This window comes from Periplaneta americana, chromosome 14 (assembly GCF_040183065.1).
Source record: "Periplaneta americana isolate PAMFEO1 chromosome 14, P.americana_PAMFEO1_priV1, whole genome shotgun sequence".
Lineage (NCBI taxonomy): Eukaryota > Metazoa > Arthropoda > Insecta > Blattodea > Blattidae > Periplaneta > Periplaneta americana.
Genome location: NC_091130.1, coordinates 83336287 through 83355054, shown reverse-complemented (window position 1 = coordinate 83355054; position 18768 = coordinate 83336287). Strand labels below are relative to the sequence as shown.

At 36.1% G+C, this 18768-nt stretch overlaps 1 protein-coding gene across 1 annotated transcript in view; it reads left to right on the top strand.

Moving 5' to 3' along the window:
• The window catches only part of LOC138714003 (uncharacterized), a 30746-nt gene extending 14099 nt beyond the window's left edge, over positions 1 to 16647 (top strand). The window contains exon 3 of the mRNA XM_069846577.1: positions 16032 to 16647. Within this exon, the coding sequence (XP_069702678.1) occupies positions 16032 to 16500 (469 nt within the window). The 3' untranslated portion in view covers positions 16501 to 16647. The remainder of the gene's footprint in view (positions 1 to 16031) is intronic.
• The last annotated feature ends 2121 nt before the right edge of the window (positions 16648 to 18768 follow it).

Here is an 18768-nt window from a genome sequence, read left to right as displayed (position 1 = left end):
CGGCGGCAGGTATACAATATACTATCAAAAATTACAAATGAACAAATAATAAAATCCTTAGAAACATACCTTTAGTAAGTAAGAAAAAAATGAAAGAGGGAATTAAATAAGTTAAAAGACATGTAAAATAAATTTTAAAATGTATGTGTGCATATAATGCAAGAAGGTCTACCTATGTATATATCGTTCTATTACTATTAAAGCCCATTAAGTCCACTTTTGTGTAGCTAAGTACGCCCCGACTTGTCTTTCCGTGTTCTGTATTATACTAAAGCGAAATAAGTCCGAAATGTTGCATGCAGGTAACAAACCAATTACTTTATTTGAAGACTTTATTATGATTTTTCGTGCATTAATAAAGTGTTAATTCCTGTTTTTACAAAACTTGCATTACTGGTCTTAACTGGTTTTACTAGTAATAGGACGATAAATAAATTGTACGTTGATAAGTGAGTGATAGCTGTATAACATGATGTCAATGCTGTCATTCAACATTGTAACGCACTCCAGCCAAATAAATAAATAAATAAATAAACAAATAAGTAAGTAAATAAATAAATAAATACACAATACGCGTACTGTAGTTTAAAGAGAACTTGAAGATGGCAAAATCCAAACCCGTGAAGAAATACTACTTCCAAAGGAAATGGGAATATGATTATTTTGTTGTTTACTATGTCCCATCCAATTTATTTCTACTCGTCATTTCAATATTAAACCACATTTCAACAAAGCCCATATTAAGCATTATGGAATGCACAAACTTTCTGGTAAGTTCATTATTACAAACTGTATATTGATTATTTATATACCTTTAAATTAAGGACATCACTCGCTGTGTTCATTTTGAATTGAAATTAATACTGACTTTCAAGGTGCATTACTTAAATGCTATAAATTTATGTTTCCGTAGGTGATGATAGGAGGAAAGTTTTCGAAAATCTAAAGCAGGCTAGGTGCAAAGAAATTTCAAAGGAACTACCGACAGGAAACCTAGCATAATATATTGTAAACCTTGACACGAGATAACGCATTATAAATACAATGAATTTATTACAATCCTTTTTGAAAATTACATGCCGCCACTGATGGACTTTTGCACGGGCCGAGAATGTAAACAACTTTACGCGGAAGTCTATCATTCCCAATAAAAGAGGAGTGAGACTGACGTCATATTTCCCCTACTTACGGGTTCTGCAGGCCTGATCCTAATAGTTACTGGTTGATCAGGAGGACATGGCGGACGTGGTTGCAGAATTCGCCTACATATGACATCTGTCCGCGGGATCTGCACATATCCAGAGAAGCCGCAGGGCCTTTAATAAGCGGACTGCGAGTGATCGGGGCAATATAGCTCCCGCGGATACATGGCGCCTTGGTGAGTCGTGGAATCGACAGAGGCATGTTCCTCTGATTGAGGATGCAGCAGATTCAGGTCATGAATTACGAACAGATGCCATTGGTTTGAGGAGGCTACAGAATAACATCACAGACAAGCAGAGGAATTGTCTCCATTCAGAACTGGATAACGTGGCTTAATCAATACGATGACAACATGATTTGACTCATGAGCTTGAAGAGCAATCCTAATTGGACCTCATAAGCCTAAGACTGCGGTGATTGTCTATGGGGCCCTCCTCCTCCGAAGAAAAAAAAAAGGGCAGTGTGTAGAAGTAGTAACAGCATGAAGCAGGAATATTATTAGTAATAAAGTGACATCAGTAGTATCAGTAATTCTAAAAAAAAAAACAGTATCAGAAGCAATAGTAGAAATAATGTTAACAGTATTGACTATAGTAGTAACATTAGAATAGTAGCACCTGTACTACCAGTTACATAAGTGATAATAGTAGCATCAGCAGTAACAATAGGCCCAGCTCCGTCAGTATTAATAGTAGGCCTACCTACGTCAGTAGTAATAGTAGCCCTACCTGCGTCAGTATTAATAGTAGCCCTACCTGCGTCAGTATTAATAGTAGGCCTACCTGCGTCAGTAGTAACAGCAGGCCAACCTGCAACAGTAGTAATAGTAGGCCTACCTGCATCAGTAGTAATAGTAGGCCAACCTGTGTCAGTAGTAATAGCAGGCCTACCTGCATTAGTAGTAATAGTGGCCCTACCTGAGTCAGTATTAATAGTAGGCATACCTGTGTCAGTAGTAACAGTAGGCCTACTTGCATCAGTAGCAATAGTAGGCCTACCTGCGTCAGTGATAATAGTAGTAGTAGGCCTACCTGCATCAGTACTAATAGTAGAATTAGCAGTAATAGTAGGCCTACCTGCGTCAGTATTAATAGTAGGTCTACCTGCATCAATAGTAAAAGTAGGCCTACCTGGGTAAGTAGTAATAGTAGGCCTACCTACGTCAGTAATAATAGTAGGCCTACCTGCGTCAGTAGTAATAGTAGACCTACCTGCATCAGTAATAATAGTAGACCTATCTGCGTCAGTAGTAATAGTAGGCCTACCTGCATTACTAGCAATAGCAGCCCTACCTGAGTAACTATTTATAGTAGGCCTACCTGCATCAGTAGCAATAGTAGGCCTACCTATGTCAGTAGTAATAGTAGCATTAGTAGTAATGGTAGGCCTACCTGCGTCAGTAGTAATAGTAGGCCTACCTGCATCAGTAGTAATAGTAGAATTAGTAGTAATAGTAGGCCTACCTGCATCACTATTAATAGTAGGCCTACCTGCATCAGTAGTAATAGTAGGTTTATCAGCGTCAGTAGTAATAGTAGGCCTACATGCGTAAGTAGTAATAGTAGGCCTACCTGCATCAGAATTAATAGTAGGCCTACCTGCGTCAGTATTAATAGTAGGCCTACCTGCGTCAGTAGTAACAGTAGGCCTACCTGCATTAGTATTAATAGTAGGCCTATTTGCGTCAGTAGTAATAGTATGCCTATCTGCATCAGTAGTAATAGTATACCTACCTGCATCAGTAGTAACAGTAGGCCAATACCTGCATCAGTATTAATAGTAGGCCTACCTGCATAAGTATTAAAAGGCCTACCTGCATCAGTAGTAATAGTAGGCCTACCTGCGTCAGTAGTAATATTAGGCCTACCTACGTCAGTAAGAATTGTAGGCCTGCCTGCGTCAGTAGTAATAGTAGGCCTACCTGTGTCAGTAGTAATAGTAGGCCTACCTGCATCAGTATTAATAGTAGGCCTACCTGCATCAGTATTAATAGTAGGCCTACCTGCATCAGTAGTAATAGTAGGCCTAACTGCATCAGTATTAATAGTAGGCCTACCTTTGTCAGTAGTAATAGTAGGCTTACCTGCATTAGTAGCAGTAGTAGCCCTACCTGAGTCAGTATTAATAGTAGGCCTACCTGCGTCAGTAGTAATAGTAGGCCTACCTGCATCAGTAGCAATAGTAGGCCTACCTGCGTCAGTAGTAATAATAGCATTAGTAGTAATAGTAGGCCTACCAGCGTCATTAGTAATAGTCGGCCTACTTGCATCAGTAGTAATAATAGGCCAACCTGCATCGGTAGTAATAGTAGGTCTATTTGCGTCAGTGTTAATAGTAGGCCTACCAGCGTCAGAGGTAATAGTAGCATTAGAAGTAATAGTAGGCCTACCTGCGTCAGTAGTAATAGTAGGCCTATTTGCATCAGTAGTAATAGTTTATTTTATTTTAATTGGTTATTTAACGACGCTGTATCAACTACTAGGTTATTTAGCGTCGATGAGATTGGTGATACCAAGATGGTATTTGGCAAGATGAGGCCGAGGATTCGCCATAGATTACCTGGCATTCACCTTACGGTTGGGGAAAACCTCGGAAAAAACCCAACCAGGTAATCAGCCCAAGCGGGGATCTAACCCGCGCCCGACCACAACTTCAGACCGGCAGGCAAGTGCCTTAACCGACTGAGCCACGCCGGTGGCTAATATAGTATAATTAGTAGTAATAGTAGGCCTACCTGTGTCAGTATTAATAGTAGGCCTACCTGCATCAGTGGTAATAGTAGGTCTATCTGCGTCAGTAATAATAGTAGGTCTACCTGCGTAAGTAGTAATAGTAGGCCTACCTGCGTCAGTATTAATATTAGGCCTACCTGCGTCAGTAGTAATAGTGGACATTAGTATTAGTAGGTCTACCTGCATCAGTATTAATAGTAGGCCTACTTGCGTCAGTAGTAATAGTAGGCCTACATACGTCAGTATTAATAGTAGGCCTACCTGCGTCAGTAGTAATAGTAGCATCAGTAGTAATAGTAGGCCTACCTGCGTCAGTAGTAATAGTAGGCCTACCTGCATCAGTAGTAATAGTAGGCCTAACTGCATCAGTATTAATAGTAGGCCTACCTGCGTCAGTAGTAATAGTAGGCCTACCTGCATTAGTATTAATAGTAGGCCTACCTGCATCAACAGTAATAGTAGCATCAGTAATAATAGTAGGCCTACCTACGTAAGTAGTAATAGTAGGCGTACCTGCATCAGAATTAATAGTAGGCCTACCTGCGTAAGTAGTAATAGTAGGCCTACCTGCATTAGTATTAATAGTAGGCCTACTTGCGTCAGTAGTAATAGTATGCCTATCTGCATCAGTAGTAATAGTAGACCTACCTTTATCAGTAGTAATAGTAGACCTTCCTGCATCAATAGTAATAGTAGGCCTACCTGCATCAGTATTAATAGTACGCCTACTTGCATCAGTAGTAATAGTAGGCCTACCTGTGTCAATATTAATAGTAGTCCTACCTGCATCAGTAGTAATAATATGATCAGTAGTAATAGTAGGCCTACTTGCGTCAGTAGTAATACTAGGCCTACTTGCGTCAGTAGTAATACTAGGCCTACCTGCGTCAATAGTAATAGTAGGCCCAATTGCGTCAGTAGTAATAATAGGCCTACCTGCGTCAGTAGTAATAGTAGGCCTACCTGCATCAGTAGTGATAGTAGGCCTACCTGCGTCAGTATTAATAGTAGGCCTACCTGCATCAGTAGTAATAGTACCATCAGTAGTAATAGTAGGCCTACTTGCGTCAGTATTAACAGTAGGCCTACCTGCGTAAGTAGTAATAGTAGGCCTACCTGCGTAAGTAGTAATAGTAGGCCTACCTGCATCAGAATTAATAGTAGTCCTACTTGTGTCAGTATTAATAGTAGGCCTACCTGCGTCAGTAGTAATAGTAGGCCTACCTGCATTAATATTAATAGTAGGCCTACTTGCGTCAGTAGTAATAGTATGCCTATCTGCATCAGTAGTAATAGTAGACCTACCCGCATCAGCAGTAATAGTAGGCCTACCTGCATGAATATTAATAGTAGGCCTACCTGCATCAGTAGTAATAGTAGGCCTACCTGCATCAGTATTAATAGTAGTCCTACCTGCATCAGTAGTAATAGTATCATCAGTAGTAATAGTAGGCCTACCTGCGTCAGTAGTAATAGTAGGCCTACCTGCGTCAGTAGTAATAGTAGGCCTACCTGCGTTAGTAGTAATAGTAGGCCTACCTGCATCAGTAGTGATAGTAGGCCTACCTACATCAGTAGTACTAGTATCATCAGTAGTAATAGTAGGCCTACTTGCTTCAGTAGTAATAGTAGGCCTACTTGTGTCAGCAGTAATAGTAGGCCTACCTGCGTCAGTAGTAATAGTAGGTCTACCTGCATCAGTAGTGATAGTAGGCCTACCTACATCAGTAGTACTAGTATCATCAGTAGTAATAGTAGGACTACTTGCTTCAGTAGTAATAGTAGGCCTACTTGCGTCAGTAGTAATAGTAGGCCTACCTGCGTCAGTAGTAATAGTAGAATTAGCAGTAATAGTAGGCCTACTTGCATCAGTAGTGATAGTAGGCCTACCTGCATCAGTAGTAATAGTAGGCCTACCTGCGTCAGTAGTAATAGTAGGCCTACTTGCGTCAGTAGTAATAGTAGGCCTACTTGCGTCAGTAATAATAGTAGGCCTACTTGCGTCAGTAATAATAGTAGGCCTACCTGCGTCAGTAGTAATAGTAGCACCAGTAGTAATAGTAGGCCTACCTGCGTCAGTAGTAGTAGTACGGCTACCTACATCAGTAGCAATAGTAGGCCTACCTGCGTCAGTAATAATAGTAGCATTACTCGTAGTAGTAATAGTAGGCCTACCTGCGTCAGTAATATTAGTAGGCCTACCTGCGTCTGTAGTATTAGTATGCCTACCTGCGTCAGTAGTAATAGTGGGCCTACCTTCGCCAGTAGTAATAGTAGGCCTACCTGCGTCAGTAGTAATAGTAGTATCAGTAGTAATAATAGGCCTACCTGCGTCAGTAGTAATAGTAGTATCAGTAGTAATAGTAGGCCTACCTGCATCAGTAGTAATAGTAGCAATAGTTGTAATAGTAGGCCTACCTGCGTCAGTAGTAATAGTAGGCCTCCCTGAATTAGTAGTAATAGTAGCATCAGTAGTAACATTAGCATTTGTAGTAATAGTAGGCCTACCTGCATCAGTAGTAATAGTAGCATTAGTAGTAATATTAGGCCTACCTACATCAGTAGTAATAGTAGCAGCAGTGGTAACTGTAGCATAGTAGTAATAGTAGATCTACCTGCGTCAGTGGTAATAGTAGCATTAGCAGTAATAGTAGGTCTACCTGCAAGGAGAGACAAGCTCAACCATCTCATTAGGAGTGAGTAATAACCAGGGAAAGGATTTATATGTAAATACATATTTACTTATAAAGCTAATATAATTTATATTTTGCATTATCTTTATGTTTCACAATGTGTAGGGTTGAAAAATCCTACTTTTATTTTCCATATTTTTCCATATTTTAGAGTTTAGTACATATTTTCGTTAATTTCCATATATTTTCCATATTTCATATAAAACAGTCCATATTATATTAGGTTTAACAATAAAACAAAACAAAATTCCATTAACTTTTAAAAATACATTTCAACAATAGAGATTTAAACACATGTTCAGTGATCCCTTTAACATCAGAGTTATTTGAAAATTAGCAGTCCTATCAACAATGGGAAAGTAAGTTACAAAACTGTATTAATTTAATTTAAAATTTTTAACAGACTTCAGTTGTGCAGCTCAACAGTTAAATGCCAGTCAGAGTACACATAGGTTCAGTTTTGTAAATCATACTATAAAGACGGTAAATATGCCAAAAGTACGTCATTCAGTCAATTTAAAATCAAAACTAACAAGTTACATTTCAGAATTTAAAGAAGATGGTTTATCAACTGACAACAAAATATTATTTTGTAATTTGTGTCAGTGTGCAGTATCATCTACACAAAAGTTCCTGGTGCAACAACACATTACAACTAGTAAACATCAGGCCAACAAACAACTAAATTCCAAGCAGAGACAATTGTTTTTAACACAACCAACAACATCGAATGTAAGATCTGAGTTTAACATCGACCTGTGCCGTTCTCTCATCTCTGCTGATATTCCTCTCTACAAACTAAAGAATAAGGTCTTCAGGGAATTCCTTGAAAAATATACTCAACATACAATCCCGGATGAGTCAACACTTAGGAAGACGTATGCTCCATCCATCTACGATGAGACAATACAGAAGATAAGAGATGAAATTAAAGATAGTTCAATTTGGGTTTCCATTGATGAGACTCCCGACAAAGAAGGTAGACTTGTTGGTAATGTAGTTATCGGTTTGTTAAGTGAACAATATTCTGAACGAATTCTTTTACATTGTGATGTTCTAGAAAAGTGCAATAACAAAACTATAGTTAAACTGTTCAACGAAGCTATGGGTATCCTGTGGCCAAAGGGTATTATGTACGATAATGTGTTATTCTTTATTAGCGATGCTGCCCCTTATATGGTCAAAGCTGGACAAGCATTATCTGTTGTATATCCTAAATTGACTCATTTTACTTGTATGGCGCATGCATTTCATCGTGTGGCAGAAGTGGTCAGAGACAATTTCCCTAAAGTAGATTTGTTGATTTCATCAGTGAAAAAAGTATTTCTCAAAGCTCCCAGTAGAGTTAACGTGTTGAAAGAAATGTACCCTGAAATTCCATTGCCACCAAAGCCAATTTTAACTAGATGGGGTACATGGCTAGAAGCAGTTGAATATTATGCCGAACATATAGACTCTATTAACAATGTTCTCCTTGCATTGGACTCTGAAGATGCAGTCTCAATTGATACTGCGAAAACAGTTACCTGTGACATAAGTGTGAAGAATGACTTAGCTCACATTCAGCATACATTTTCATGCATCATAAAAACGCTCAAAAGTCTCCAAAATAGGCACCTTTCACTATCTGAAAGTTTTGAAATTATAAATAGTACTGTGGAACAACTGAATCGTGGTAGAGGTAAAGTTGCAGATGCAGTAAGAGCTAAGGTGGACACTGTACTTTCAAAAAACCCTGGATATGAAGAACTACAAAAGGTTGTTGCTGTGATGAGTGGTGAATCAACAGTGAAGATTAACTTGGACTTATCCCCAGCAGACATTGTGAAATTGAATTATGTACCAGTTACTTCTTGTGACGTCGAACGCTCTTTTAGTCAGTATAAATCTATCCTCAGAGACAATAGAAGAAGATTCACTTTTCAGCACTTGAAAGAAATGTTTGTAACCTATTGTTATGGTAACAGACAATAAAAATTGTGTTTTGTTGAAACTACATTGGAAGATAAGGTACGTCCATTATATTTTTTGTTTAGTTTGATTAAAATGTACCAATATTTAACGTACATAGTCATTTTTTTATAATTTTAAGTCCATATTTAATTCCATATTTTGGTAAAAATCCATATTTAATTCCATATTTTGGTAAAAATAACTACATATATATTTACATATTTCATATATTTTTAGTCCATATAAATCCGTTCCCTAATAACATTATATTATTATCCTTTATTTCTTTTAATTCTTTTCCGTTGTTTATTATTCATTTTGGTTAATAAATATTAAGAGTATTTTAAATATATAATTCAGTTTTAATAGTTAACTTCCAATTTCATAACTGTGTTTCCGTGGGAATTCAAAACATGCTTTTAGAGTTATATGTTATAATGGTAAAATATGTCCAAAAAAAAAATTAGCCTCATATAAGTTAGTGGTTCGTAGAATTATTTCGGGCATTTGACTGGTCCAGGGGCTGAATAAGTTTGAGAAACGCTGCTCTATATCAGGAAATGTTATGTTAGCAGATGCAATCTTTAAAACTGAACATAAATGATTGTCTATCAGTAGACTCCTTAGATTCGATTTGTCGAGTCTCATGAAAGAAATAAATGTTTACACTTATACATATGTACTGTCAAACATTGATATTATTTCTGGAACAGATTTTATTTTATTATTAAAAATAAAAAGTAAAACTTGAAGTACCTAATTGAGGAAATTGTGATGACTTCAATGCTCTTAACTTTTAGCATGAGGCCGAGTGATGCACTGTATTAAATTTGTACTCCCCTAGCATAAGAATGCAGGTGAGATAAGGGTAACAGAATGGGTAAGGTTTGAACCCGTGCTGTTGCTCGAACGAAACTGAAGAACAGCACGTAATAGAACGAGATGACATTACTGGCATAGATGATAGAAAGTCTTATTCATAAATCAATAAATTATATATTGGTAGCTGTCTTGCAGAGTTGCAAATTGGTAACACAGGCTTCAGCTATATTAAATAACGTATTTAATCGCATACCTACCGGTATACAGTGGTATTAACTTCATATAAAGATTAGATTTAGTAAAAAAATTGTGAAATTATTACATCATCACCATTTCATAATAACATCATTATTGCCATAATTATTCAGGTTTCAGGAGTTACTAATGTGTCTATATATGTAGCTCAGTAAGAACGACCTGCCTCTCCTGACGAATGTTAATTTTTTTTTTGTTATTTAATGATACTGTATAAACTATTAGGTTATTCATGTTAACAGCTCTGTCTCAACGCTTACAGTAGCCTATCTGCACTACAAGAGGAAAAAATGTTTTTCTTCATATATTTAAATTTGTAAGACATCTTTCATTTACTTCTTTAACTTCTGTTAAACATTTAGCTACAGTGTTAGTGAAATCAAGATAGAATCACTGAAATGTGTCGTAGTTCCAGTGCAGTGAGTGAGTTGTCAGCGAAATGAGTGTAGTGCTGAAAGGTACTTGTGCAGTTATGAACATATCATACTCGTGGGTTTCAGTACGAACTTAGGGTTAAGATACAAATTAGATGTACTTTAAATGTTATTTTAAGTGATCGTGCTTCATTTAAATTAGAATGCTCCCTGTTATTATTATTATTATTATTATTATTATTATTATTATTATTATTATTATTAATTGTATTTTTATTAATTGTGCATATTATTAGTTGTCATTATTGAGTGTAATTAGTTGCCACTGCCACCGGGTATATACCCATTTGCAGTGTGAATACATACATACATACATACATAGTTTGTTAACCTTAGTAAGAAAAAGGACTACATGAAATTTCTTACAATTATCTAAAAAATGTAGAATATTTGACTTAAACGGTTTTGAAAAATGTAGTTTTCATAAAATGAGCATAAAATTTCATATTGCTCGCAAGTATTGTGCTGGAATGGCAAGGCATTTTAATGTATAACTTGGTCAATTTTATAGATAGAATTTCACAGACATAAAACTATGTGTTCATATTAAATTAATATAAGAAATATGAAAAATATTTTTTTTATTCTCGAATGTGTGTTGTATCTTCTTAAAACAAGGTACTTTCGAATCCAGCCAGATGCCTTAACATATAAAATGGAAACGAATGTGACGTCATAATGAATTCACTGTTATTAGTATAGAAATGGGGGTAATTAATAAATGCGGGATATATAAAAACAGAAATAGTTAATTGAACACATTCTTATTCTTTTATTATTTTAGTAGGTTATTTTACGACGCTGTATCAACATCTCAGGTTATTTAGAGTCTGAATGAGGTGAAGGTGATAATGCCGGTGAAATGAGTACGGGGTCCAACACCGAAAGTTACCCAGCATTTGCTCATATTGGGTTGAGGGAAAAGCCCGGAAAAAAACCTCAACCAGGTAACTTGCCCCGACTGGGAATAGAACCCGGGCCACCTGGTTTCGCGGTCAGACGCGCTGACCGTTACCCCACAGGTGTGGACAACACATTCTTATTCTAAAGTACTTAACAGTGGTATTACTTTCCAAATGAATGCATTTTTTTGTAATGGCATATCATTATTATTCATTATAATTTGAAATCCATTGGAATCATATTGATGTGTGAATTTTTTTTTACTATAATTTATTGCATTATTGTCTCAAGACTAGACCTCGTGAAGGCTCCATCTTATTAAATATTAATGTGATGAGTGCAAAGGCAAATGAAAATATCGTAATTTTACTGCATAGCTCAAATATCCCACAATTCTAACCGTAGTCACAATAATAATCACGAACAATATTTAAACATTATTTTATACGTTTCACGCAATTAAAAGGATTCGATGAACCTTCTATCACTTTTCATTTCTGCTAGTAGCTTGTTCGTCACCCGTTGCATAAACTTACTATGCTCCAAGTTATTCTTATGTGTGTCCAAGAATGCTGTTACAAACCTGCAGACGAATTATTATCAGTTGTCTTTCTGAAAAAGATTAACAAAGTAGTATTGCATGAAATCCAATTCAATTTTCGTGCAACATGGTAAAAAGATTACCAAATTAAGCAGTTATATTTCCTAATCCGAAATTAAATAATTCTATCTATATTCTATCACCCTTCTACAGCCTCCATAAACCATAATATCTTTACTTTCGTACATAAAAAATGAATAGCCATGTATTTAAATGGAATCGCAAAGTGAGCAGTAGTACCATAGTGTAGTACCACGAACAACTAAATGACTGTGCCTGCACATAATATAGACCAGGCCTGCACAAGGTTTGCGCTCTCCTAGTCGGCTCAGAGCTTGCGAGCGGAATACAGATATTGGCTGCGCTCTATACAATATAAGGGTGGACTGGAAGAAAGGGTGATCTCGTACAAAATGTACACAAAAGAAAGTAGGCCTACTAGTACGAGTGTTCATGAAATGAATTCCCCTTCAGTGTTTAAAAACTATCTTGGACTATTATTAATAAAATTAATAAAGAAATATTTATTTTAGAGATATAATAGAAATTCTATAGCTACTTAAATATATAATATCATTTTGTTACATTTTTATTTATCAGTATATCAAAACGGGGTTTTATGCTGTTGGCAGCTGAAAGAAACAGTACTGATCGTAATGAAACATCAGTTACATATATTCGATGCCTGCCTTTATTAAAGTTGTTTATAGAAAACAGTTGCTCACAAATATAAATGTTGAGTCAAACATAGCAATCATTTTCACAACCAGCCTGTGTAGTCGTGGATATTATTGCTGAGGTTTAGTCTTGTAAAACTCAACCAGGCTAGCCCTTAGGTCACATTGAAGATCAATAAGTTCAAGCTGTAAATCGTTAAATGTTATGTTTTATTTAACGACGCTCGCAACTGCCGAGGTTATATCAGCGTCGCCGGTGTGCCAGAATTTTGTCCCGCAGGAGTTCCTTCACATGCTAGTAAATCTACTGACATGAGCCTGTTGCATTTAAGTACACTTAAATCGTATGACACTGTTTCATCTGGTGTTGAAGGAATTTATTATGATAGATTTAAACTTCTTTCCAATTAAGACAATATCTTGGAACCTAGAATTCAATTCATTTTGAATTTCAATTAATATTTGCACATAATCGTTTAACATGACTTCATCATGAGCAGTTTCTATCGTTCGAAAGTGAGCCATATTAAATACCTTCCCGAAACTGACTCACGAAAGTGTAAATTTCGACTGAAATCCCGTAATTTATTCAAGGTATCAACAATGAGCTGGCCTTTTCCCTGAAGAGAGATATTTAAATTGTTGAAGATTAATAAATTCTAACGTACCCTACCTCATGTAATAATGCAACTTTCAACTCCTGAACCTTTTTACTGCGATCTTCAACAAAACCATCGTATCTGTATGTGTGGACTAGTAATGACGCATTATATTATGTTTTCCTCTTTATTTCAAATTTTTGTGAGAGAAAAGGCACTGAGTATTGACGCCAGCTGCTGTGAAAAAATAAACATTTTCGCATGTAATATTGAAAGAATTTGCCAGATGATCACTTTTCTGTCTTTTAGATTCCTCATTATTTTTACCGTATACAGACAAAGTGAAATAGCTACTGATAATACACACTACACCAGACAGCTGCGCGGACTATCCTCTACCTATAGCAGACCTACGTCATTCCGACGTACCTTTCCGGCGAGCTCTCCCGCTCCAATATAGACTTTTGTGTGCTACAGCACAGCCGTGTAGAGGCGACTGTGACTACAGCGTCACATCCTTTCCAGAGGTCTTAGAGAAATAATATAATAATAATAATAATAATAATAATAATAATAAATAATAATAATATTTTATTTTCTAATGGCAGAAACGTGACTGTTCGTCATAAGCCAGTTGTGTAGACCAATTAGAGTCGTTGTTCAGGGTGCGCCATATCAGGTGGTCTAAGCTACACTCGAGATGAGGTGAGGTGAGGTGAGGTGAGGTGAGGTGAGGTGAGGTGAGGTGAGGTGATTTGTTGGGATGCCAGAGAGGAGCCGAAGTTATCTGCAATAAACTTATCTTCTGATTAATCTGTGTACCTTTTCACTCTATAAATAAGAATCACAGAATCGATGTAAAAATGAAAGATATAAAGCATTCATTCATTCATTCAGTTACTTATTTACTCATGCATTCATTTATTTACTTGTGTGTATGTATGTAGAATATATTTATTTATTTTACTTGGTTATTTAACGACGCTGTATCAACTACAAGGTTATTTAGCGTCGATGAGATTGGTGATAGCGAGATCATATTTGGCGAGATGAGGCCGAGGATTCGCCATAGATATTTGTCTTATGGTTGGGGAAAACCTCGGAAAAAAACCCAAGCGGGAATCGAATTCGCGCCCGAACGCAACTTCGGATCGGCAGGCAAGCGCCTTAGCTGACTGAGCTACGCCGGTGGCCATGTATGCATGTATGTACTCACTCTATTCATTTATTTGGTAATTTTAAAGAGACGATGAAAATGTATGTCATTCATGACGTCACTACTACCGAAATATGAGTATTTAATTAAAATTTCTCTCTCTCTCGCTCTCTCTCTCTACTTACTTTCTTCCCTTTCGTTCTATCTTTCTCTTCTCTCTCGTTCGTCTTTACATAGCTTACACTCTAATTATATTTATCACATACGGTACATTACATTACATTTTTACCATTTATTTACTCACCATTGCCTAAGTTGGGATACGATCCAAGAACCTTTACATCTCATTTTCACATTTTTGTCTAACACCTTAGCCATTAAGTCAAGAGGACAAGTTACAAATCAACCGTCAAAATCACCTATAGGTAGAATTACAACGACTATTTCTATGATAATAGACTAAAAACAAAACAATAGATGGCGGTATACGTAGTACTAAATAGGTTGACAGGTTATAAATTCGTACTTATTCATAATACTGTTAGTAGCAGACATTACTTCGAGAATGGAAGCCAGTGCTAGTACAATAGTGCAAGGCGAGGAAAATATATGACAGACTTTAACGTGGGTAGACATTATATCGTGACTAGAAAGTGTTGGGAAAAGGTTCAGTTTTGTAGAGAATATAACGTACTTCCATCAGAAGAACCAAAGAATTGTGTGCATTGTGAAAAACAATTGAAAATTAAAACTCGCAAAAGATCGTCAAAAAATACTTGGTTTGAAGAGTGTAAATTTTTAGTTTTGGAAACATCGTTCTCATATATTGTTGGCTTCATGGAATGACTTTAGAAATACCTAGTAGTGAAACTAACTTTAGCATAGTTACTGTATGTGTTTCTTACAAGACATCGCCAAAGTGTAACCAGGATACGGCAAGCAGAAATTAAGTTCAAAAGCTTATACTACTTGAATACAGTAGTCGAAGTGAATGATGAATAAAACAGAATGTGAGTACTAAACATTATATACACTTAGTTTAATCGCATTAACTCTATTAATATATAACCAAATAGTGAATTTAAAAAAACATGGCGGTATATAACTATTATAACTACCTTGTGACGTCATCAATGATATAACTTTCCATCATATCTTTAAATTTACCATTTATTTATTTATCGGTATTCATGTACTCATTTATCGGAAATTAAATTCAAATTAAATTTTCTGAAGAAGAATTCCATTCTAATCATTTCGTTGACGTCAATATCCGATTTAGTCACACAAAATTTAATAACAATCATTAACATCATCATAGCGTCACCTATCTCCAGAACTAGTATTCATATTTTCATTAGAATTATGATGAATGAATTTAAATACTATTATAGTCACAATCATGCCATGGTATGAAAGAAAAATTTCACAACCTCGAGCGGGAATCGAACCTGCGATTTCCCGTTCTCCGGTCAGGCGCTCTACCACTGAGCTATCGAGTTCGTCTCACGCCAAAGGCTTGGAATTACCCTTTCATTAAATTCATTAATATGTCACATCAACGGACGTGTATACGTCACCAAAACATCGTAAGATGAAGATTGTATTAGAATTATGAGTTGAATTGTTGTTCAATTTATAAATTACATGTGCACCTTTCTTTAAGATATTTTTTAATGAAAGGCCGATACGGCGACACACGAAGTGTTTGTATACTCTCTGGTTTTTAGAAGAGGATTATATGCCTAAATAAAATGCGTTTCCTATTAACAGGTGACAAAGTTCGAGACCCAATGACTTGGCATGTCGCTATAAAAAGGTTAAGGACCCCTAAAAGGCCTATTTGTACATACGTGTGAAATGTCCATTTGTTTGCGTTCACCGTAACTTATACATCTAGTTACCACCAGGTCAGGTAACGGTATATCAGATTACGTTAGAATGATTAGTGCCTTGCTTATTTGATATGAAATATACCAAGACCAATGTCATTTCTCTTTCAGGGACCATATTATCACCCTGCTGCCATCTAGCCAGGAAAATTTATACTACGTAGTCAACACAGAAGCACTTGGAGATGAAATAAATGAGAAGTCTGCAGTGCTATCTAGCGGAGAATTAATGAAATCTAATAGCACAGAGTTAATAAACGCCAACAAAACAATAATTACAGATAGTCCACGTTTACTAACCCTGGGAGATTTCATTGAAATTATACCATTTCTTCCCATTGAAATAAATGTTCCTGATATGTTTTCATCTGTGGCGGGTTTTGTAAGCTGGATGTTTAACAGGAGACCTCAAGATCAGAGCAGGCCTAGGATTTACGTCTTGTTGAAGCGTTACGGAGGAAACAATTACCCTTCGAAGGTCGGCCTGCGAGATACCGTAGTACCATACTATGGCGGACTTTCTTCCTATGGGGTTTTAACAAGACGACTGTTAGTACCAATAATGAACACTAAGCCATGATAAGGACTGAAACAAGTCACTATATAATATTATTATTATTGTTAACTGTCATCTAATTTCAATACCCTATGTCTTTATCAAGTATTAATTGAATGAAAAATATGTACTTATTAATACATGCTACAAATAAAACTATTTATTTTTGTATTTGACACTTATTTATGCTGTGAGTGAGGTACTATAATAGGCCTACTTCAGTTCCAAGGGCTGACATGGGAAAGATTTAAGTTTCTGCTTGAGATAAGGATTAAGGATGATCAGTCTAAGAAAATGAGTAGGCAATTTCACCAGACTGAATAGGATAAAGTAAACAATGTAACCACACACCTTTGTACAGGGCCGTCCATAGTGGGGGTAGGGGGGAGGGACACCACTCGAGTGAAGGAGCTCGAACACCGGGTGAGGGGGGGAGGGAACCGATTTTTACATATATTTTTAGGCACGGGAAGACACAAAATATTCGCAATTTCTTGTACATGAAAGAAGAATTCTCTTAAGTCACATAATATTGAAATTGTATGTTTTCAACAAGTTCTCAGTAGACAGCTATTGAAGGATTGAGACTAAAGTAGCCTACTTCTCAAGAGCTTCTATAAATAGGTCTATGTAATGTTTCAGAAAGGAGATGCCGATTCCCTCCCAAAAATAAGGTTCTGATTCCTTCCCAAAAAAAGATACAGCCATATTCCCTCCCAATTGTTTGTTTGAATTCAGTGCAGTCCGACTCCCTCCATGCCTTAACCAGACACAAAACTTTCCATCACACTTCACACAGACTTCGGAATGTCAAGGATATAGCTGAAATAACCAATCCATACTCTTGGTGTGTTTAAAAATCATGTTAATTGATCATGTCGATTGATTGACTTCGGACTGTCAAGGATATAACTGAAATATCCAACCCATAACCACAGTCTAGTATATACAGTCGCGAAGCTCAATACATAGTAAATATGCAAACATTAGGTAGCTGCTCACCACTAGGATCGCTAATATCGCCTCATTACAGGCAATGCAAAATAGTATAGTCACAGTCTATTGTTTCTAGCACCCTCTAATCTCAAGCTTCGTGACTGTATATAGTAAACTGTGCCATAACCATGGTGTGTTTAAATCTTCTACATAAAAACACTGGGAAGGACTTTGTAAGACATGACATTGTAATATTGCAAAAGATTGATCTGTCCGTTATCCAACTGTTCAATTTTATTCTTTAAGGGGTTAGGTACAGCTTACAACAGTAAAATTTTTGGAAATATTCAAAATTTTTTCCTCCAATATTGTATCTTATACAATAATGAAAATTGGTATGTCCTTCTGCTATATGAAAAAAAATATATATATTTTTACGATTAAAAAAAATACTTTTTTTTTTAATTAAAAATGGTGGCAGTTTACTGTGCAGTGGTGAAGCATTTCCCTCATAACTCATAAACTTGTTACCTTTTTCATGTTCTCTCTCTTTTATTTTATTGCTGAAACTCATATTCACAATATCATGCTCCTTCAACTACATACCTTAATAAATAATATACATATTTTTTTTTGTGTGTGTTAGAAGGAAATACTGATATTTGACCATGCTTTTTAAAAGAATTTATTTTTTATCAGACAATCTATCAAAGGTAGAGGAGTGATCTTGCATCATATTGTAGATATGACATGTATAAATACACACAAAACATTTCATCACAGAATGTTGGCTAGGTTTTGAGTTATGAGGGAAAAGCTTCATCACTGCACAGTGAACTGAATTTTGAAAAAAAAAATGTAAACAATTTTTTTTAAATCGTAAAAATATTTTTTCATATAGCAGAACAACAGTGTTTTAAACATACCAATTTTCATTGTTGTACAAGATACAGTAATGAGAAAAAAATGTTGAATATTTCCAAAATTTTACTGCTGTAAACTATACCTAACCCCTTAAGTAGTTCATGTTTTGTTTATAAGTCTTTGTAGTTGTACCTGGATGGATAAAGGCAAAATTGATTTTAATTTTGATATCTGTCTGTACTTTGCATAAAACATCTAAAAACACAAAAATGTTTGGGTGTGACGTGCAAAAGCAACTGTTAAATTTTGCGTGAAAACTTTCACATGCGTTCGTTGTTCGAATTGCAGTAGCATTTTTTTCAGCCCATAGAATTTGTGAGAAAAGGACATCGTCATCTATGTAATTGTCTGTTAAATAGTCACAGAATGCTCTTTTTTGCAATTAGACGTTTGCGAAATGAAATGATCGACGAAACAGTTTCCGATGTCAGT